At 39.2% G+C, this 22,508-nt stretch overlaps 1 protein-coding gene and 1 long non-coding RNA gene across 4 annotated transcripts in view; both read left to right on the top strand.

Moving 5' to 3' along the window:
- LOC121641648 (gastrula zinc finger protein XlCGF57.1-like) overlaps positions 1–22,508 on the top strand; it is a 117,675-nt gene that overhangs the window by 18,759 nt on the left and 76,408 nt on the right. Inside the window, exons 1-2 of one of the 3 annotated variants that reach the window (XM_041987913.1) lie at positions 684–1,827; positions 7,850–7,857. The exons of 1 other annotated variant lie outside the window; for it this stretch is intronic. In XM_041987913.1, coding sequence (XP_041843847.1) covers positions 1,014–1,827; positions 7,850–7,857 — 822 coding nt within the window. In that variant the 5' untranslated portion in view covers positions 684–1,013. Of the gene's footprint in view, positions 1–681; positions 1,913–7,849; positions 7,858–22,508 lie in introns of those variants that run through there. One more of the 3 variants, XM_041987912.1, reaches the window with a different exon arrangement.
- LOC121641713 lies at positions 10,696–11,271 on the top strand. Its single transcript, XR_006010769.1, has 3 exons — positions 10,696–10,725; positions 10,807–10,962; positions 11,036–11,271. It is a non-coding gene; the product is annotated as an uncharacterized LOC121641713 (long non-coding RNA).

Consider the following 22,508-nt stretch of genomic DNA (forward strand, 5'->3'; position numbering starts at 1 on the left):
GTTCCCACCGATGTAGTTAAGCATTATGTGGCACTTCCGACATACTGTTGTGCTTTTGTCTACGACGCGTTTACTATCAGGGTCATACTTAACATAAAAAAAAACGAAGTAGTTCCATACGCCATATCTGAATGATGGTGGAGGAGCTTCGATTTCAGGTAGAGTCGAGGCAGTAGCCATGTTGCAATGAGTTAACTTCTCATTGCTTGTCCCACTAGCTATTAGCTTGAGTGAATGCAGGTGAGAGGCGCTTATTGGCTCTGCACTCGACAATGCAGCCTAGGTGGAGTAGTCGAACGCTGATCCACTTAGCTTTCAACACAGATCCCATCGTCTGAAGACAAATTGATGAAATAAAAGACCAGGAAGAGACAAAAGGTTTTATACCTTTCTGTTGACAACTGGAGGTCATCCTGACCAGATAAGGCTGAGTCAAAGCAGAGCCTGTCTCCCCTCAGGCCTCAGAGCTTGGGCACATAAATCTGAAGACTGGCGTAGACTAAAGTCGTAAACAACCTATGATATCTTTAAGGAGTTAAGCTATATCCCAGATGTGCGTCAGACAGTACCTAGGGAAAGATAAGGGTCACCATCAATGGATCTACACATGGTCAAATGGAGAAATGAACAGAATTTTTTGTTTGTTTTTCAGTGTTATCTGCAGAAACCTACAGCTGTTGCTGGTAGAAGAAGGAGTTCCCTGCAAATGTGGTCTTGACAAGCAGGACTTGGAGCATCTCTCCATAAAACAGGAACCAAAGGATCTATGGCCCAATCAGGATAAGTGATGGAAGATGGAATGACGACAGGGCACATAGGGCAGGTGTAAACAGTGACGTGGAGTGTAACACTGCCAGAAAATCCCTCAGCTGCTCTGAATGTGGTGAAGAGGTTCACCTCTCTAGAGACATTTAACAAAGAAACCTTTATTTAAACCATACAAGATGTTTTAAAGTGATGCAAAATGTAAACTTGCAGGAAAGTGTCGACACATGTAAAAACTGTTAAATTTAATGTTTATGTCAACATCAAAAATCTGTGGTAAAATGACTGAATGTGGACAAAGATTTAGTCAAAAGACAAACTTAAACAAACACATGAGAATCCACAGAGGAGAAAAACCATTCAACTGTGATGAATGTGGACAGAGATTTAGTCACAAGTCAAGCTTAGACCGACACATGAGAATCCACACAGGAGACAAACCATTCAGCTGTGATGAATGTGGACAGAGATTTAGTCAAAAGTCAAACTTAGACAGACACATGAGAATCCACACAGGAGACAAACCATTCTGCTGTGATGAGTGTGGACAAAGATTTATTGCACAGGGGGACTTAAACAAACACATGAGAATCCACACAGGAGACAAACCATTCAGCTGTGATGAATGTGGACAGAGATTTAGTCAAAAGTCAACCTTAAACCAACACATGAGAATCCACACAGGAGACAAACCATTCTGCTGTGATGAGTGTGGACAAAGATTTATTGCACAGGGGGACTTAAACAAACACATGAGAATCCACACAGGAGACAAACCATTCAGCTGTGATGAATGTGGACAAAGATTTAGTCAAAAGACAAACTTAGACCGACACATGAGAATCCACACAGGAGACAAACCATTCAGCTGTGATAAATGTGGACAGAGATTTAGTCACAAGTCAAGCTTAGACCGACACATGAGAATCCACACAGGAGACAAACCATTCAACTGTGATGAATGTGGACAAAGATTTAGTCACAAGTCAAGCTTAAACCAACACATGAGAATCCACACAGGAGACAAACCATTCAGCTGTGATGAGTGTGGACAAAGATTTAGTCGCAAGACAAGCTTAAACCAACACATGAGAATCCACACAGGACAGAGACCGTTTCCTTGTGAGGTTTGTGGTGAATTATTTAGGTGGCGTGTCTCTTTAAAGGGACACATGCGTGTCCACACAAAATAGAAATGTGTGGAAATGCAGAATTTTGCTACTAATATGTAAACAATGTTGTTTACAGTGTAAATATGAGCTGGTTAGAGGAACTTCAAGGGGGTATTCTACGGTGGTGATACACTGTGGTGTCTCTTCAGTATCCACCATTGACCTTTACTTGAACATTACCTGGTCATGTCTAGGGCAAAATATGCCTCATCATATTTTGTTGTCTTTTTTTAGTAGTTGAAATCTGTTGTTCATTCATTCATTGCCCATTGGTACCTTCACAAATTTGTCCATATTTTGCTAGCAGCTAAGATCCTAATCTCGATGAGCTCGCAAGACAGGTGAAGAGTTGTTATGATGCAAAAACACAAATTAATAACTTAGATCCTTACAAGCTGAATGATGAATGATGTTCAGGTTTAGGTGTTTCCACCTGTTCAGTCTCAGACATCTGTGTTTATCTGGTGTTTGGACGTTCCGTCAAGAATTTGAAAAACTACTGATGATTAAATGCTCCTGCAGCCATTTTACAAAGGGAAGGAACAGGACCGAGTCTAGAAATATTCGGCTGCAACAACATCGCCTCTCGCCTGATTAACTTGGATAGGCTCTAGCCCCACAAACAGGTAAAGAACATGGATGGCAGTATGGGCGATATAATGTGTTGTTGTTCACCTGAGGGTTGTATTTACTTATAAGCCTGGTACACACATAACAATATTTGGGCTGTTTTTGTCCCGATTTTGCCTCTTCCCAACCTTGGACGGCAAACGCCCGATCATTGTGAGATTTCCCTGTCCAGTCATAATATGGTCTGTGGTGTGTTATGAGCCGATTTGTCCCGATAATCTGCTCCGATATGGGTCATAGCCGACAGTTGGGAACATTGAACATGTTTCATATTTCAGTGCAGATTTCTGAAGAACGTCAACGAATCATGTATTGTGACTGTGTGGGGGGTGACGTGGCACGGAATGTGGCCAATCAGAGCGAGCTGGCTGGGGAGCAAGGAAGTAAACAAAGTCCGTGTTCACGCCGTCTCCAGTCTGATATTTTTTTTAGTTCTGCCTTTTTCTGTTAACAATGGTCCCAAGACCTCCATCATTCCCCCGTCCTATATATCCCCTTCTTTCCGATTGTTACCATGTTTCTTCTTCTTTGTTTTGTGCCAGTTGTTGCCATGCTTCTTTTCTACGTTTTTTACAGGTTGTTTATGTGGTTCTTCTACGTTTTTTGCCGGTTGTTGATATGGTTCTTCTTCTACATTTTTTGCCGGTTGTTGATATGGTTCTTCTTCTACATTTTTTGCCGGGTGTTGATGTGGTTCTTCTATGTTTTTTGCCGGTTGTTGCTATGGTTTTTCTTCTACATTTTTTGCTGGTTGTTGCTATGGTTCTACTTCTACGTTTTTTGCCGGTTGTCGATATGATTCTTCTAAATTTTTGCCAGTTGTTGATGTGGTTCTTCTATGTTTTTTGCCAGTTGTTGATGTGGATCTTCTACATTTTTCGCCGGTTGTTGCTATGGTTTTTCTTCTACGTTTGTTGCCAGTTGTTGGTATGGTTCTTCTATATTTTTTGCCGGTTGGTGATGTGGTTCTTCTACGTTTTTTGCCGGTTGTTGCTATGGTTCTTCTTCTACGTTTTTTGCCGGTCGTTGCTATGGTTCTTCTTCTACATTTTTTGCCGGTCGTTGCTATGGTTCTTCTTCTACGTTTTTTGCCAGTTGTTGGTATGGTTCTTCTACATTTTTTGCCGGTTGTTGATGTGGTTCTTCTACGTTTTTTGCCGATTGTTGATATGGTTCTTCTTTACCATTTTTCGCGGGTTGTTGATGTGGTTCTTCTACGATTTTTGCCGGTTTTTGCTATGGTTCTTCTTCTTTGTTTTTTGCCGGTTGTTGATATGGTTCTTCTTTACATTTTTTGCCAGTTGTTGGTGTGGTTCTTCTACGTTTTTTGCTGGTTGTTGATATGGCTCATCTTCTATGTTTCAATGTTTGACCAGCTCGGAGGACTAGATTGTAGATGAGTTGCTGGACTGCATCGTCGTGTGTGTGTTCTGTGATTACATTTTCGGAGCACACAACGCAGTACGATCAAAACTGACTTTTTTATTTCCATTTGTGAGGTCTTGACCAGATAAAAAAGATTTCCTATGATTTAAAAAATCATTGTGTGTACCAGGCTTTAGAGACCTATTTGAAGACTTGATATTTCTTCACTATATTCTGATACATAAAAATGTATCATTTAAGGGGGACATGTTTTTTTTTCTTTCATGAATATAGATTATTTCTTGTAAAGACAAGGTTTTTTCACAAGGATCTTTCAGATAATTTGCTAACAAAATGCCTTATCTAAATACTTTCCACATTGTATGATTTTATCAGTGTAATTGTATATTATTAGATTACTGTAACCTGCTGCAAGAAGCAGACTTCTCCATTTAATCCTTCTCATAAGATTTATAACTTTAGGTGGTTAGTTCTTTTATTTTTTTGGGGGGTTTTAAATATATCCAGAAACTCATTACTTTTTTTCTTTAACTTCTAAATCATTTAATTTTTTATAAGTTAATGGAAAACATAATACTTGGATTTTAGAATTTGACTATAGTGTTTAGATTATTCTCCCTGTAATAGTAGCCACGAGCAGAGTGTATTCATGTGTGTTAACTGTATTCATGTGTACGTGTATGTCCTACGTCATATATCTCAATAAAAGATCTCAGAATTTTCTGAGATCTGACTGACTGTTAATGGTCCCTGACTCGTCCTTATATGAGGGTAATCAAGACATTTAGGTCAAACGAGGGGCCTTTTGGATATGGGGCTCCCCTTGAATCTTAAATGTTCTTTTATTATTATTTTAAAATATGTTTTTCCTTATAACAGGATTGGAGAAACATATGAAAATAGGTGGATAGAGGAGAATTAGAAAGAGAAAAGATGGAGAAAGGAAGAACAAAACTAAAGGTAGAAAACAAACTGCAATCAAAGCTAAACAGATAAACTAAACAGCCTGGAATGAAACAGTAAACATCCTGAAGGCTTCTAAAGCCCTGTTTCCATCATCTGGTCCGGACACATTTCCACAGAAACTGGGACGGGTACCCTAATATCCGACCCGACCCTTTTTACTTTTTCATGCCCTTCCGTTGGGGTACCAATCCAACCGACCTGACACGAAAGGGTGGAGTTTTACACACTGCAATCTGTTGATCAGTTGAGGAAAACCTGGCAAAAACAACAAAGTAGGAATGGCTTCTTGTTTAGAGCAACATATTTTCTTTGTTGATTAAATCTCCATTTAAAATTGAATTACAAAGCACTGCTAAGAAGAAAAAACACAAACTGTTGGGTGATCACCAATCTCCTCCTTTGTTTCTGTGTGGTGTTTTGATTCTATTCTAATTAAGGTGCTGCGATGGCTCAACGTAGCTTAAGGCATCTACAACTATCCAACTGATATTTCACCTCTTAGTAAAGGTTATGGTTGGCTTTGGAAATGCAGCGAGGTCAGTTTCCAAACATATCCACACCCTAACCAGTCCAACCCGACTTGCACCCATTGGTAGAAATCAGCCTTACGAGAACACAACAGACAATCTATAGGGGCACCTGTGACAAGAAAAACTGCAAAAACCAGGAACTGCAACGAACACAAGTATATGTGTGGGTGTCAGCATGTGTCTGTATGTAGGTGTGTGTACTAAGCATTAGGGGTAAGTTGTGTTGAGTGCTTATGTAAATGCAACCGCACTACCTCCAAGGATCAGAGGCAGACCGAGAGGGCCCAAGCCTCGGTCAACCAGCAGCCACCACAGAGCAGAACTGAGACAGACCACTGCAGCAATGGTGGACAGTTCCCCAACACCAGGGCCCAGGCTTCACCACCCAGCCCATGCTGGGGCAGCCCCAGGTCACAGAGTTTGCCCAGTGTGGAGAGTGCAGTAATATTACACTTTAACCATGTTGCAAGGTCTTCACATACCTGAAGCAAAAACTTCTGAAAAGGTGTGCAAAAACATAAAGCATGTAAATAATCATTGAGTGCAGGGGTGGCCAACGTCGGTCCTCAAGAGCCACAATCCAGCAGGTTTTCCATGCATCACTGCACCAGCACACCTGACTCAAATTAAATGGATCCAACAGTCTATGAGAATTTACACAATGACTCATTAGTTTGAGTCAGGTGTGTCAGTGCAGGGTGCATGGAAAACCTGCAGGACTGTGGCTCTCGAGGACCGACGTTGGCCACCCCTGATTGAGTGTGTTATTAATGTAAGCAGATGTTTGATGATGTTAGACCCATCTTGAACACTCTTTGTCCTGGGGGATGCGCAGTCGGCTGCGTCTAGATGGGAGGTGATGTGGGTGGCTGGGGGTGGAGGTGGAGACCGGATTTGGGGCTCACTGCCCTCTGGTTTGCCAGGGATGTCTCCCACAGAGCATGGTGGGAGGGAGGGGGAGGTGCTGGGGAGTGCGATTGGGAAGTTCGTATGCTGTGTGTGTGTGTGTTTATACTTTTTTGTTGTTGTTGTTGTTTTTTTAACCTGTCCTGTCCAGCATCATAGCAAGCATAATGATAATCTGGTTGCTGTATCGGGCTTAACAAATTTGCTCTGCCAAGGGGAGGCCTATGGGTAAGGTTCCTCTTGATATTCTGATTTATTAGAAGAGGAGACAAAAACACCACAGACAGGCAACAAACTGTTACACCTGTACATGAACACACCAGAAAATTTTCTACGGCTTTTACTGAAAAACGGAGCTGCTAGTCATTAAGACTTCTTAAATAACAAAATCAAAAAGACATATCACAAATGTAGCACACTAACCAGATACAAACTCACAGGGAAAAAAAAGAAATTGTCTCTTAGTTTATAAACTCACTGGACAACTCAGTGACTGTGTCAGCATGCCGAGTATGAGGTTTAAGGAGTGATCAGTGATGAAGAGTGGTGAGTGAGATGGTGCAAATGCGACCACACCTCTACGGAGGCTAGAGGCAGATCAGGGAAACCCAGAGTCCTGGGCCCTCAGCAGCAGCCCTGTAGCACTAACCCAAGCACCCATCCCAGGAACCAGGGCACCATCGATTCCCCCCACCTACTCCAATCTCCACCTCATGGTGGGATGGTGATAGTGCCAAGCATCACAAAGGCCAAAATCCTTCATATACTGTTTAACACTTTCTGTGGATTGCTAGTCTTGATGACTTCCTGTGGTACTATGTTGGTCTGGTATAACTGAGTGAGGTGAAAAGGGAGTGAAAAAATGACGGGTCATCAACATTTGGACCATGTATATTTGCAGTACATAACTTAACATTTTGAATAGATATTGTAACTATTATGAATCTTGCTTCTGGATCTATGATTGTATTCTCAATGTCAACGTTTAACCTTCTATTAATTAGAGTTGCTACTCCTCTCATCCTAGAATTATAACAAGCTGAGTACACATGTGGAAACTGGGCTGTCGAAAGATCCATCGCTGAGATTGACAAATGAGTCCAAGGATCAGAGGCAGACCAAGAGGGCCCACAGAGCAGAACTGAGACAGCTCACTGCAGTAATGGCAATGATTCCAGACAGGAGGCGGCAAAGAGAGGCTGCAGCCAGAGCATCCCCCACCCCCCAACCTGTTCCACTTCTTCAAACCCATATCCTCAACTCCCACTCTCACCCCATATCCCCTGCTCCAGTGCAGGCCGCCCCACCCACTGAAAAGAGGAGAGTTCCCCAGCACCAGGGCCCAGGCTTCACCGCCCAGCCCACGCCGGGGCAGCCCAGCCACCCAGTGAGGACCATGTATGCGGAGTTCATTTCTATGTTGGTATCACCCAGGTCACCAAGTAGGCCCAGTGTGGGGTGTGCAGTAATATTACACTTTAACCACGTTGAAAGGTCTTCACGTACCTGAAGCAAAAGCTTCTAAAAAAGGCATGCAAGACCATCAAGCATGCAAATAATCATTGGGTGTGTTATTAGTGCAATGTGAGCAGATGTTTGATGGTGCTAAAGCCATCTTGAACACTCTGTCCTGTATAGTGGCTTCTGCAAAGAATTTGTATTGTACAAGGCCTAAATTTGAGTTGTCAGTCATTTTGAAGGTATTTAAACACATTTGTGACTAAAAGTTTGGAGTGGAAGTTTGAACTTTTTATAAACTCGGTATCTGGGAAGTTTCCAAATTAATCTTCTGCACATCCACAAATCTTTCATGAAAATACTTAAAACAAAGTAATTTTCCCCTGCTTCACAGATGGATGTTCAACTGATGACCAGGGACCTTCTACTCTCAAAACTTGTTTGTTTTTCCAAGCTGACAAGCTAACACCCACAGGTCTAATATCTCAACCAGGGCAAAGACGAGATCATCTGGTGGGATCCCCCACCAGGACTTGTTTAACTTAACATTCTTGCGGGTAATAAACTTTTAAAGGTTTGGCACTTCAGCAGAAGAACACAGACAAGAGGACAGACTTTCTTTATCTAAGATACAGTAGAGAACAAAGATTCTGTCAATATTTTAAATATTTTCATATGTTGATAAGCTATTGGTATTTAGATATGCAGGTCATCGTTATGGTACAAGGTTGACAAGTTTGATTCCTTCATGATCTGAAATTTTCCTCACCATTCTTTATAGTTCATTTTAATGACATTTGCTTTGTTTGAATGATGATAATGTTTCTTTAGAATGTATATCAGTATTTTAACAATGACATTTAAGACTAACATTTGATAACGTACAGATGTATTAACAAATGTTTGATACTTTTACAAAGGAAATCAGAAAGGAAACACTGAACCAGCCCCCTAGGTCATCTGATCCCAGCACTGCAGAGGCTGCCCATTGGTTGAACACCTTCTTATGGGTGTGGACCATCCTCACACTTAAAAAAACTTACGACAAACGATTCAGATTCAGAGATGAGAACTAAAAAGTGTTCTACCGAGATGCTTCCAAAACCCTCCTGTGTGACGACTCTTGAGCAAGAATTCTCTTCAGAAATGGAAAGAAAGATGCGGCGGAAGAATTACGGTTTTTGCCGTTATGTAAGCCGCATCACTATGGACCACATTAGACCTGCATTTTTTAATATGCACGAGGAGAGAAGATCCGCCCTACACATGCCTTTTGGTACTAGACTACATTTTGTTCTGTGGAGGCAAAAAGTTACTCTGTCAAGGATGAGGAGTCTGGTTCTGAAGTGAAAAATGATTACAAGTTTATTGAACACAGAATTAAAATACAAAGAATAGAATTGCAATTCGAGAGACTGTTCAGAGGTCTGACAGCACAGAGATATGAAGAGAATCTGATAAGAAACAGACATGCAGCATCTTTTAAGCAGAAGGATCACGTCACAGCACATCATATATCTTGTAAGATAAAAACAAAGAGACTGTTCCTCACACAGGATTAGACACTTCAGCAAACCTAATGAGCTTTTGCATTTACTGAGCACATAAACATGCCCTGCTGGGTCATCCTGAAGGTATCTGGCCACACAGGTCAGTGTGAACTGTTCTAAGGAATGCATCCACTTTTACGATAGCAACAGGCTCCTCAGCATTAATCTCTGTTACCAAGAACTTAAACAATCTGTTTACCTTGAGAGTGATCAGTATAACACAATATTGAAGTGAATATATGAAATTTCCACAACAGTTCTTTGTTTCTTTATATCTACTTAAACTCCAGTTTAGTTTTTGCATTCTCACTTTTTGTACTGATTTTTGATAACTGGTTAATTCAGGCTTTTTCGCTTCAGTACCAGTTTACAAAGTTTCTTTTTTCTTTTTCATAATATTTCATTTATTTATTTTTGGCTCATCAAAGTTGCACTAGTGATATTTTTTGCCACATCTCAGCAGACCCTTTTCACTATTTCACCATCTCTTGACACCACCAATCCAGCAGCGTCTTGGGACGAGACTGAATGAGCAGCCAGAACCTTCAGACCCAAACCTGTGGACCACCACGTGTGACGAACCTTTTGGCTCCTTTGGAAATTTGAGTCAGAACGAACGAATGACTCAAACCAGATGGAGGAAGGTTTAATGGGAATAAATGAAAATAGATCATTGACTTTAGGTACAATCATCATTTGTATGGTGGCAACCATACAAATTCAAACTTTTAACCCAACAAGAAATCCTTTTCTAACTCATGTTGTGTATATATGCTTTATGTTTAATTTCTGTTTTCTACTCCATTCTGTTCTGTTCTACAGTCAGACGCTTTTCTCCAAAGCGACTTCGAGACGAGAGTAAGAACGCCAGCAGAAACCAACCAGAAGGGACGTCATCATTAAGTGGTACTCAGACTGCTGGGAGTCCAGGTGGACGCAGGTGCTGTCATGTAGCACTAGAGGCAGGACTTTCTTTTTTTTCCTTATGATTTCATCACACAACATCATCTTAAGCATAAGTGCACGCATCTTCTTCAGTACTGAGCTGAACCAAAGAGCTGGACAAATCTTTTTAACTCATTCCGATGAGTAAAAGAGTTAAGCTAAGTGTGGAAATGCTCCTTAAACAACTGAGTCTTTAGCTTGCTTTTAAAAGTGGATAAAGACTCTGCGGATCGGACGGAGTTTGGTAGATGGTTCCACCACCGGGGAACAACAGAGGAGAAGAGTCTAGCTACTGATGTGGCGCCACCTTGTGGTGGGAGCACTAGGCATCTTTCACTGGCAGAGCGTAACTGTGGAGAGGGAACCTCGGAGGACGAGAACATTGGGAACTTTTACAGTTCCACAGTTTGAAAGCAGGTCGGTGGAAGTTTTTTCACATGCTTGTACAGGCAGAAATGTTACTGATGCAATACTAACAACTTGTAATTTGTCTACTAGCTCAGGCCATGGCTCTCCGGAGAGGAAGAGAAGAAAGATTGGCTTTCTTGGTGTGTCCCAACGGGATCGATGTGAAGCTGCATCATCTGAGGTTACAGTTAAACCTCGGAGGAAGAGAACGTTGGATGATTTGACAGATGCTCCACGTGGAAGCAGGTAAGGGTTAGTTATTTAAAATGCTTGTATAAGAAAAAACGTTACTGATGGAATCCTAACTTTTGTTTTTCAGCTCAGGCAGCTGTTGGAAGAGAAAGAAGAAAAAATCGGGCTAGGACAGGAAGCAGCTGCGCCCAGTGTGGAGGGCTGAAAGGACCAGAACTTCATGAAGAGGATGTAGAAGATGGTATCAGTATTGCAGGTTTACAACCTGCACAGGTGGTAACACACACTCACACACACAAAAAAATGCCCAGTGTAGTTTAGAGAATATATAGATGCCTACATTCAGAAACACACATTCATTGGGATGAAGCTTGTTTTAAATTGATTAATGCTTTTGATAACTTGCTGTTTCTGTCTATTTGTTTAGATTCTCCCAAAGAGGCTCAAAACGTGGCTTCAACTAACACAAAGGAAGACAGGCCTCAGAGGAAAAGGACCAGAGAAACAAAAAAATGCCCAGTGTAGTTTAGAGAATATATAGATATTCTCGTTTTGCAGCCCACTAGACACTCTAATGTCTCTGGAAGGGAGCTCCCTCTTGTGTGATCCTTCCCGAGGTTTCTTCCAGGCCCTTCTGTTAAAAGGACAGTTTGGGAGTTTTTCCTTGCCCGCTTGAGGGAAGTGTCTTAATCATGTGGACTGCGGTCATTATGGCTAGATGTTTTAAAACCTGGGCATTTTCATTAGAAATTTAAAAACAGGGCCGCACCTCGTCAACATCAGGTCCTAATTAAATTCTAAAATATAAATAGTAAAAGAAGCTCAAAAAGTTTACACATTTATTTATACATGTAAGTTAAAATGATACATATTTTAAAATTATGTTAATATATATATAATACAAATATATAAAATACAAATAGAGAATAAGTTAATAAGCTTATTAGGCCAATAAGTAAATTAATAAAAAAAACTCAAAACAAAGCAATCTGTTTATATATGAATAAAAAGTTAAATATAAAATAAAAAAACAAAATAAAAATATTGAAACCAGAAAAAATAAAAGGAAGAAAATAAAAATACAAATAGAAAAAGGTCTATATCTTATAAAACTCAAAACAAAAAAACAGTAAAACATAGATATATATAACCCTTTGGTGCATTAATTATTACAAAACAGTACCACATTATTTTTAAATAAAGTATTTTACTTCTACAGACATGCACACTGATGTTTTTTAAAACTTATTTCAACTTAGTGTATTGATTTTTCTATTTGATCTATGAAAATATTCATAAAATACCTTGTCAGCTAAAGAGAATTAAAGCGCTAAAATAGAAAGAAGGAAAAAAAACTATACATAGCAAAAGAAGGGAAACAATTTGTCCAAAAATCTAATAAAGAAAACTAAAGCAAAAGCACAAATAAAATAATACACAAAATCTATCTATCTATCTATCTATCTATCTATCTATCTATCTATCTATCTATCTATCTATCTATCTATCTATCTATCTATCTATCTATCTATCTATCTAAATTTATCTTTATATGATCTGTCTTTCTATATAAAAGTATATAAAACTGTAATTCTGTCTTTATACATATGTTTCTCACACACACACACACACATATATATATATATATATATATATATATATATATATATGTATATATATACATATATATATATGACAGAAACAGAGAGGCAGATCATATAAATAGAAATAAACAAATATACAAAGATAAAGCGATTAATAGATAGATACAGAAATACAAACTAGGAAAGATAAAGAAACATAGATTGAGAGAGAAGGAGGCAGAGATTCTAGGATTTAAAAGAATCCCTTGTTGACTGTTTTCCAGCACATGAATAAAAATCCAGCAGTACTGATTACATATCCCTCAGGAAAGCTAATCATTGGAGCTGCAGTTTAAATGGTATCTTGACATTCTGACAGACTGGTGTTCAGGCTGGTGGAGGCGTTCTCCTTTCCTGTTTGTGTTCAGTCCTAAATATTCTGTCAGAAATTCAACAACTTTTCAACCTAATTTTTGTTACCTGCAAAATGGTTGACACAAAAAAGTTTAGCATCAATGCTGTCAGCATTTCCTGAGTGGTATGAATCTATCTCTTCCCTCTTTCTGTCTTATGAGACTAATAGAACAGAATAGTTCAACAACTTTGTTCAATAATTTGAATAACAAACCTTTATATTAGACCTTCTCTATACTTTTTTAAACTCACTCCCTTAATTTCGCTAAACTGTATCGCGTGTCGATAAAATGACATTCCATGAAATCATGAGCTCTTATAGAGGTGTGGCCCTGATCTATAAAGTCTGAATTGGAGCTATAATTAAATACAAATAATAATATTAATATTAATTAAAAATTAAAACTATTGGCTTCCGGTTACGACGGTGAGGAGAATGGACGTATAACGCACTCGCTCCCTCGTGCCAACTATTTACGAATATTTACCTCTGCCAAAAACCTGAGGAATGACTTATTAAAACGCTTCATCTGCTAGAATATGCGCAGGGGGTTGTCAAGAAAGAAGAAAAATCTGGATACTCAAAGCAAGAAGGGTAAAGAAGTTGCGACGGAGAACATGCTAGCACCTGAAGCTATCGTGGCTAACTTCCAACATAGCCTGGACGCCATAAGCAAACAAATACAGTCCTTACAGACAGAGATGAAAACTGATTTTAAAACATTTAAAGACGAAATTACATCAGAGATGAAAAACGAACTCTCTGAATTTAAAGAGGACATATACCAGAAACTTGCAAAAGTAACAACTGAGATGGGCGAACAGGGCGATAAGATAAATGCAGCAACAGCCCGCACGGAAGAGGTGGAGAAGTGGTGCCACGCGGCTAACATGGTGATACAGAAAATGGCTAAAGAACAGAAACGTGTAACAGACAAGCTGGAAGACTTAGAGTCGCGGTCGAGACGGAACAACCTGCAAATATATGGTGTGGAGGAGGGCGCTGAGACGACAGGCGTGTCGACGGCGGACTTTATGGAGAAGTGGCTGAAAGAGGAGCTTTCAGTAACTGAAGACCTCCAGATTCAACGAGCCCACCGAGCTCTTGCTCCGAAGCCCAAACCAGGTCAGCCACCACGGTCTATCGTGATATGCTTCCAGCAGTTCACAGTGAAAGAACTCATAATTAAGAAGGCATGGGAGAAGAAAATCGTTTTATTTTGAGAGAAGAGGGTCTTTTTCGACCACGACTACTCGGAAAAGACGCTGCGACAACGAAAAGCCTTCGTCAACGTGAAGAGGCTGCTTAAGAAAGAAGGTGTGCGCTTCCAAACTCCCTACAACAAGATGCGCATCCACTGGCCGGGCGGAGTGAAGACCTATGGAGACGCAGGCGACGCGACCCGAGACCTGAGGCAGCGGGGATACGATGTTGAGGACCCAGTAGCTCCTACCGAGAACACCGCCTCCGTGGACAACCTGATCTCAATCGGGATCACCTCGTGGACGCCCAGCCGGATGGAGAGACCGGAGATGGCTGCAAAACGCGCACGGGCTCAGCTGCAGGAATTTCAACGCACATGCGACAACTCAGGATGAGTATGATACGTTTCTCTTCATAATGTGAGCGGAATTCTCAAAATCTCCGACGCAACTGAGCGTGCCTTCTGTTTTTGAAAGACCACAGACTAAAATAACGTTGGCCAAGAGGGGACGTAGTCTGAGTGGACTAGGATGGGCATGTTGACCTTGAGCTGGTTAAATCCCATCACTAGGTGGGGGCCCTTTCTCTCTGGAAGAATTTCCCCCCCAACACGAAAGGGAGGCCGGTATGACAAAAATCATGCTGACTCTTTTTCATTGGAGCCACTGTTCTTGTTCATTGTTCAAAAATGTTCTCTTTTGTTGTTAGTTAAGGCTTGCTGGGAGCTTTTGCTTAAAGTTTTGTATTCAAAGATAGACAGAGCATGGCTGAGTTGCTCAATGACATTTCATGGTTTTTGAGACAAAGAATTATGGTTTCTTGTCTTTAAATGTAAATGGTATGGGAAACCCAGTCAAAAGGACCAAAATAATAGCTAAACTTAAAAAAGAAAACATGCAAATTAATTTTCTTCAGGAGACACATTTGTCTAATTCAGAACATGAAAAACTGAAAAGATTTGGGTTTAGAAACACTTTCTATAGTACACACTCTAATTCACGAAAGAGGGGAGTTGCAATATTGGTAGCAAATTCAGTAAATTTTGTATTTAAAAGGGAAATAAAGGATAAAGAGGGCCGGTTTATAATAGTAATAGGAGACCTAGGTCAGACGACAGTAACGCTGGTCAATATTTATGCACCACCTGAAAGTAAAAAGGAATTTTTCAAAAAATTGCTCGACACAGTTGCAATGGAGGCCGAGGGTATAAGTATCTGTGGAGGTGATCTGAACGTAGTAATGAATTATAATTTGGACACGACGAGTCTAAAAAGAAACAAAAAATCCATTTCCAAATTTGTAAGAGACATGTGGACCGAAATGGGATATAGTGACGTGTGGAGAGACTTGCAACCTCTTCAGAGAGATTTTAGTCACTATTCAGAAACACATCACGTTTATTCAAGAATTGACTATTTCTATTTGCAAAGAGAATACATAAATCTGGTAAAAGAATGTCACATGGGAGTGGCGGATCTGTCAGATCATAATGTTATTTACCTGAAGCTGGAATTGAAATGCAGACAAAGAAAAACAACATGGAGGTTAAATGCTGGCATCTTAAATAATGAGACAGTAGTCAAACAAATTAAGACAGATATTAAAAATTATTTAGAGGACAATAATAACGAAGACACAAACCCGTCAATAATCTGGGATGCATTAAAAGCAGTAATACGAGGTAAACTAATTTCAATTGGAAGTAAACAAAAAAAAGAACGAATAAAGCAATACCAGCTGCATATATCAGAATTAAGAAAACTTGAACAAAGAAATAAAGAAAAACCGGATGAAGCCACCCGACAACAACTAAATCAAACAAAAAAGAAGATAAACGATTTACTCCAAAACGAGACAGAAACCAAAGCTAGATTCCTAAAACAAAATTACTATGAATCTGGCCCCAAAGCCACAAGATTGCTTGCCAGACAAATAAGAAAAAGACAAATAGAACTTACTGTTCATAAAATACGTGACCCTATAACAAATCAAATAAAATACGACCCAGACGAGATAGAAGATGTCTTTAGAGATTATTATAAGGATCTGTATACCCAATCAGATACTCCAGACCCGAAAGAAATGAAAAACCTTCTTGAACCCTTAGACATGCCCTCTATAGGAACCAAACAAAATAAGTGTATAACTGCAAGAATCACCCCAGAAGAAATCAGGAAAACAATTAAAAACTTGAAATCAAACAAATCCCCAGGAGGCGATGGCTTCCCAGCAGAGTGGTACAAGAAATTTGAAGAAGAACTCACGCCAATACTTTATACCACATTCAATTGGATTCTAGAAAATAAACTTACCCCCCCCTCCTGGAAGGAAGCAATCATTACAGTGCTCCCTAAACCATTTAAAGATAAAGAATTTTGCCAAAATTATAGACCGATTTCTATTCTAAATATTGACTATAAGATCTACACATCGATTATTTCAAACAGACTCCAAACTTGTATATCAGACCTGATAGATGAGGATCAAACTGGCTTTATTAAGGGTAGACAAACACATGATAATATAAGAAGAACATTGCATATTATCCAAAAAATTGATCAAAATAAATTACCCGCAGCTTTAATCAGTTTGGATGCCGAAAAGGCTTTTGACAGGGTTAATTGGGAATTTCTGTATTTAACTTTGGAAAAATTTGGATTCAATGAGGAATCAATTCAGTGTATCAAATCTCTTTACCACCAACCTACAGCTAGAATTAAAGTTAATGGATCCCTCACAGAGACAACTAGACAGGGTTGTTGTCTCAGTCCTCTACTTTTTGCCCTCTACATTGAGCCCTTAGCTCAAATGGTAAGACAGGATCCGGCAATATCAGGAGTGGATATAAATGAACAGAAGCATGTCATAGGCCTTTTTGCAGATGACATAATGATATACTTAACCAATCCAAAAAGAAATTTTGAGCATCTAATGAAGATTTTTGATCAATTTGGTCTATATTCTGGATATAAAATAAACATTAATAAAACCCAAACTCTTATTTTTAATTGCATTCCAAATCAAGATCTTAAGAAATGGAAAATAAATTGGGAAGCGACCTCTCTCAAATATCTGGGGGTAAATATAACAAAAAACCTAACCAAATTATATGCAAAAAACTATGAACAAATTGACACCAACATAAGGAAAGATATTGATCTATGGTCCACATACCCATTAGGACTTAGTGATAGAATACATGTCATAAAAATGAATATACTTCCCCGTTTACTGTATATATTCTTAGCGATTCCAACAAATATCCCTCAAGCACAGTTTTGTAAATGGGATAAACTTATCTCAAGGTTTATATGGGGGGGGGGGGGGGGGGGCGCCCAAGAATACGCTATGCTACTTTACAATTACCAAAAACAAAAGGAGGAATGGGTTTACCAAACTTAAAGAAGTACTATAATGCGGCCCAAATACATCGCCTAATTTACTGGTGTGATACTGGCTATGTGAGCAGATGGAAAGATATTGAAGTTTTGGCACCAAATTTCCCAGTTCAAACAAATATTGGGGAAAAAGACATAACAGTCTGTGTGAGAGAAAAATCAAAATTGAACCCAATTACCTTATTTACTTTAGAAAAGTGGTACACTATTCTGAAAAAATTGAAAATTGGACAAGAACTTGGATTGCTTAAATGGATTGCACATGATGTCAAATTTAAACCAGGACAACATGATCCGCAATTTAAAATATGGGCGGCAAAAGGCATAACAGCTTTATGTAAAATTGTAAAAGGAGGAGAAATGATAAGCTTTCAGGAACTTAAAGATAAGTATAACCTGATAAACCAAGATTTGTTCAGATACCTACAAATACGAGACTACTATAAGAAATGTATAAAAACAAGTGAAGATAAAACACACCCTTTGCTAAGGATAATGGTGTCGGCATACAATAAACCTATCCCAAGAGTAGTGTCAATCCTATATAAATGCCTAATGGAATCAAAAGAATTGTCAACTACATATATCAAGATAAGGTGGGAAAGGGAGCTGGGTGAGGAAATCCTGCAAGAAACGTGGTACTGCATGTGGAAAACTCATCAAACTACGACACAATCACAAAAGTGGAGAGAGTTTGCCTGGAAGAATCAAATTAGGTTTTTCATTACACCTCAAATCAAAAGCCATCAGACTAAAACCAATCAACCATGTTGGAGATTATGTGGTGACATAGATTCAAACCAGTCTCATATTTTCTGGAGCTGTGAAAAAATCCAGCCTTTTTGGGCTGATGTTCACTCAGCTCTCTGCGAAATACTCATGTATGTAATACCCTGCTCCTGCCTTGTATTGTACCTTGGATACCTGGATAAAACTGTGCAAGTGGATGACCGAGACATGACCAAGATTCTCTTGGTGGGCGCCAAGAAGACCATTACAAAGAAATGGCTCAAGACTGATATCCCGACATATGGACAGTGGATAAACATTGTGGAAGACATCGTAATGATGGAAAGACTCACATACAAACTGAAAATGAAAGAAACCAAATTTGTGAAAAACTGGAAGAAATGGTTCTCATACAAACATAAAAAAGGTTCTGTCTTACTTTGACTTTTTTATGGACAACTCTCCCCAGCAGGTCTTTAATTTTTATTTTACTTTCTATTACTAATTTACACCAATTTAAGTTTTCCTTTTTCTTTTTTTTTTTTTCTTTCATATATATGTTAACACTTACTGTTTGCAATGTTACATAAATAATGTCATAAGGGAAAGTAACATTTAAGTGAAGAAAAGAAGTAGAATATTTTGTACTTCATCACCGTTCCCTTGTAAAAGCAAATTGATTTTGACTATAACATCTGGTGTACAACTCTGAAAAACAAAAATAAAAATTTGAAAAAAAAAAAAATTAAAACTATTAAAAATTTTATATAATTTTAAAATTTAAATGTGTTTCTGTTTCATTTTGTTTTGTCTGAGTCTTCCTACATTGCATCACCATGTTTATAGTTTGTACTTCGTTTGGGTAAACATTTTTCCATTTTCTCCATTTTGTGCTAATTACAAAATGTGCAAATGCAGTTAAAGACATAAGAAGAAAAGAATAAAATAAACATACTCATTACATAGGCCTGTTACACACATAACGATTTTGGGCAGTTTTTTTCCTGATTTTGCCTCTTCCCGACCTCTGACAGCAAACGCCCGATCATCGTGAGATTTCCCTGTACAATTATCATTTGGTCTGTGGTGTGTTACGAGCCGATTTGTCCTGATAATCCCCTCCGAAAAGGGGTCGCAGCCGACAATTGGGAATATTGAACATGTTCAATATTTCAGAGGTGGTTTCTGAGGAACGCCAACGACTCGTGCATTCTGACTGCGTGGATGGTGACGTGACACAGAATGTAGCCAATCAGAGAGCGAGCTGGCTGGGGAACAAGGAAGTAAATAAAGTCCGTGTTCACGCCGTCTCCAGTCTGTTATCTTTTTTTATTTCTGGCTTTTTTTGTTAACAATAGTCCCAAGACCACCATCATTCCCTCGTCCTGTATTTCCTCTGGTTTTCCGATTGTTATTATGTTTCTTCTTCTTTGTTTTTTGCCAGTTGTTGCTATGGTTCTTCTTCTTTGTTTTTTGTCGGTTGTTGCTGTGGTTCTTCTTCTTTGTTTTTTGCCGGTTGTTGCAATGGTTCTTCTTCTTTGTTTTTTGCCAGTTGTTGCTATGGTTCTTCTTCTTTGTTTTTTGCCGGTTGTTGCTATGGTTCTTCTTCTACGTTTCGATATTTCTCCGCTTCGGAGGACTAGATTGTAGATGAGCTGTCGAACAGCACCTTTATGTGTGTGTTGTTCTGTGATTACATTTTCGGATCACACCACACACAATACGATCAAAACTTACCTTTTTTTTTTATCTTCACGTGTGAGGTCTCAACCAGATAAAAAATCTCATAAGATTAAAACAATGGTTATGTGTGTACCAGGTCTTAGACAATTAGTCAGCCCTGCAAAATGACAGCGTTTTCCACATTTAACATCTTTTTAATAAAAGCTTGTGCAACATGTTGGTTAAATACAGTTCATTACAGTAAATTTTATCTCATGTAAAGATGAAAACACCTGCACATACTAAAAAAAGAAAAACAGAGATCCATCCATCCATTTTCTTGCTGCTTATCCGGGGTCGGTTTGCAGGGGCATTTGGCTAAGCAGAGAAGCCCTGCCCCGGCCACATTTGCCAGCTCATCCGGGTGGATCCCAAGGCGTTCTCAAGCCAACCGAGAGATGTAATCTCTCCACCATATCTTGGGTCTTTCCCGGGGTCTCCTCCCTTTGGGACATGCCCGGAATACCTCACCAAAGAGAGGTCCAGGAGGCATCCTGACCACATGTCCAAACCACATGACCTTACTTCTCACCCTGTCTCTAAGGGAGAGGACCTCGTTGCTGGAATAGGGTGGAGTGTTCTCTTCTAGTCGGGAATGATAAATGAAAAAAAAGGAAATGATTTGAGGAAATCTTCTCTAAAATTCCTTAGTTTTCACAATGTAAGGCTATAATAAGTTTAAATATCCTTTTTTCAAATTATGTACCAGATCTCCTACAAACCACACAACAGCAGTTTTCAGTAAGATGAAGTTGGTGATTTTTTTTCAGTTTTTCACATGAATAATTTATTCATAGAGTAGTATTTAAAAGCAGACCAAACAAAAGGTTTTACTTGTGTTAAAAGTCTTTTCTCATGTAACGTATGAGAGTGGAACGCTGATCATTGTACAATCAGTGATACATTTTGGGCATTTATCATCAAGAAGCATGTCCATCACGATGCAGTGGAGTCTAGGACCCAAAAGCCCAAAGGTTTTAATTTAAGAGCCAAGAAACTCAGGAACCACACGACAGGGAAATACCACAAGGATCTGACAAAGGAAACTGAAAACCAAAGGGGTATAAATACACTGAGGGAATAATAAGAAAGAGGTGAAGTGAATGAGAAAATCCAACCAGGTGAGCTAAAGAACAGGAAGCAAAACAAAACACAATACACAAGAGGAATTAAGCTACAAAATAAGACAGGAAACCAAAACTAAACATGACAAGACTAAAAACCTTAAATCAAAACCCTAAGATCATGACAATGTCATAATCTCGTATGAGCTTCAGGCTAAAAAGAATAGAAGTGGTAGATCCAGAAACAACAAAACACCATAGGTACAGTATAGTAATGTTGTTTAGCTGATATGTTGTTGTTGTACATTTTCTATTTCTATTCTATTATAACTTTCATTCTTTACTTTTTAGACACGATATCAGAAAGCAGTTTTTAACATTGCAGCTATACAACTAATGTATCCCACAAAAGTCGTTCCACCTTTGACATTTCAGCAATAATTTCATTATTTATTTATTTAATTGTGAATGAAGTGCCTCTTCATGCGCTAAAACCAGGGGTGGTTTTTTATCACCCATAAATCAGAATAAAGGTCGACCTTATGTGGTGATGTTATTTGAATGAATAATATGTGCTTCTTAGAAAGATGCAAATTGTTTTAAATTAGCAACTAATCCCTCAGGTTTTTTTAGGACTCAGGTTCACAGATTTACAAGAGGCAATGACCCAAATCACAAGCAAAGAAGGTGATAACTTTCCTTTTTTTCTATTAGTAGGAACTTCACTTCTGTACCGTTATCCACATTTTATTGAGTGAAAGTGACAAACAGAAACAGAAATGTTTGCAATCAAACTCTAACCAAAAATATGTATATATTATCCAAATAAACCAAAAACTGTTAGAGATGTGTTTAAAACAACTGTAATTTAAATTTTTCAATCTAACCTGTTCTAAGACCATATTAACACAGAAAAAACATCCTTATGACCATCTTTAACATGATTGAAGTAAAGTTTACTTTGTGTGGTCCTTTGCATTTGAATAGTACATTTGGAGATGTTTGAATAAAAAGACTCTAAATGTTAAACAAAAAGCTTGTGAGCAGGTAGATGACATCATGGATTAACTAAGCATGAACAAAAGAACTACTACACACTCAACGTGTACCCTGCTGTGATCGGGGCGACAGCCAGACCCGATCACCTGGATGGAGCGATGGCGGTCGGCTTGGATCTTCTGGTGCCGGATGGCCCTGTTGAGTTGGACATGCGTGTCCTGCCCCACCCGTTCCACTCAGCGAAACCAGGCATCCACGGCCGGTACTCCCCCCTGGTCAGGAATCCAGGGAATCAGTGGAGGTTGATGCCCCAGAACACACTGAAATGGCGTCAGGCCCGTCGAGGTGTACCTGAGGGAATTCTGGGCGTGTTCAGCCCGTGGCAGGAATCGCGACAGGTCGTGTTGGTTCCTGGAGCAATGTGCCCTCAGCATCCGTACCAGCTCCTGATTATGTTGAAAGTTGTGTGATTCTATGAAACCATGAG

This window comes from Melanotaenia boesemani, chromosome 6 (assembly GCF_017639745.1).
Source record: "Melanotaenia boesemani isolate fMelBoe1 chromosome 6, fMelBoe1.pri, whole genome shotgun sequence".
NCBI classification, from domain to species: domain Eukaryota; kingdom Metazoa; phylum Chordata; class Actinopteri; order Atheriniformes; family Melanotaeniidae; genus Melanotaenia; species Melanotaenia boesemani.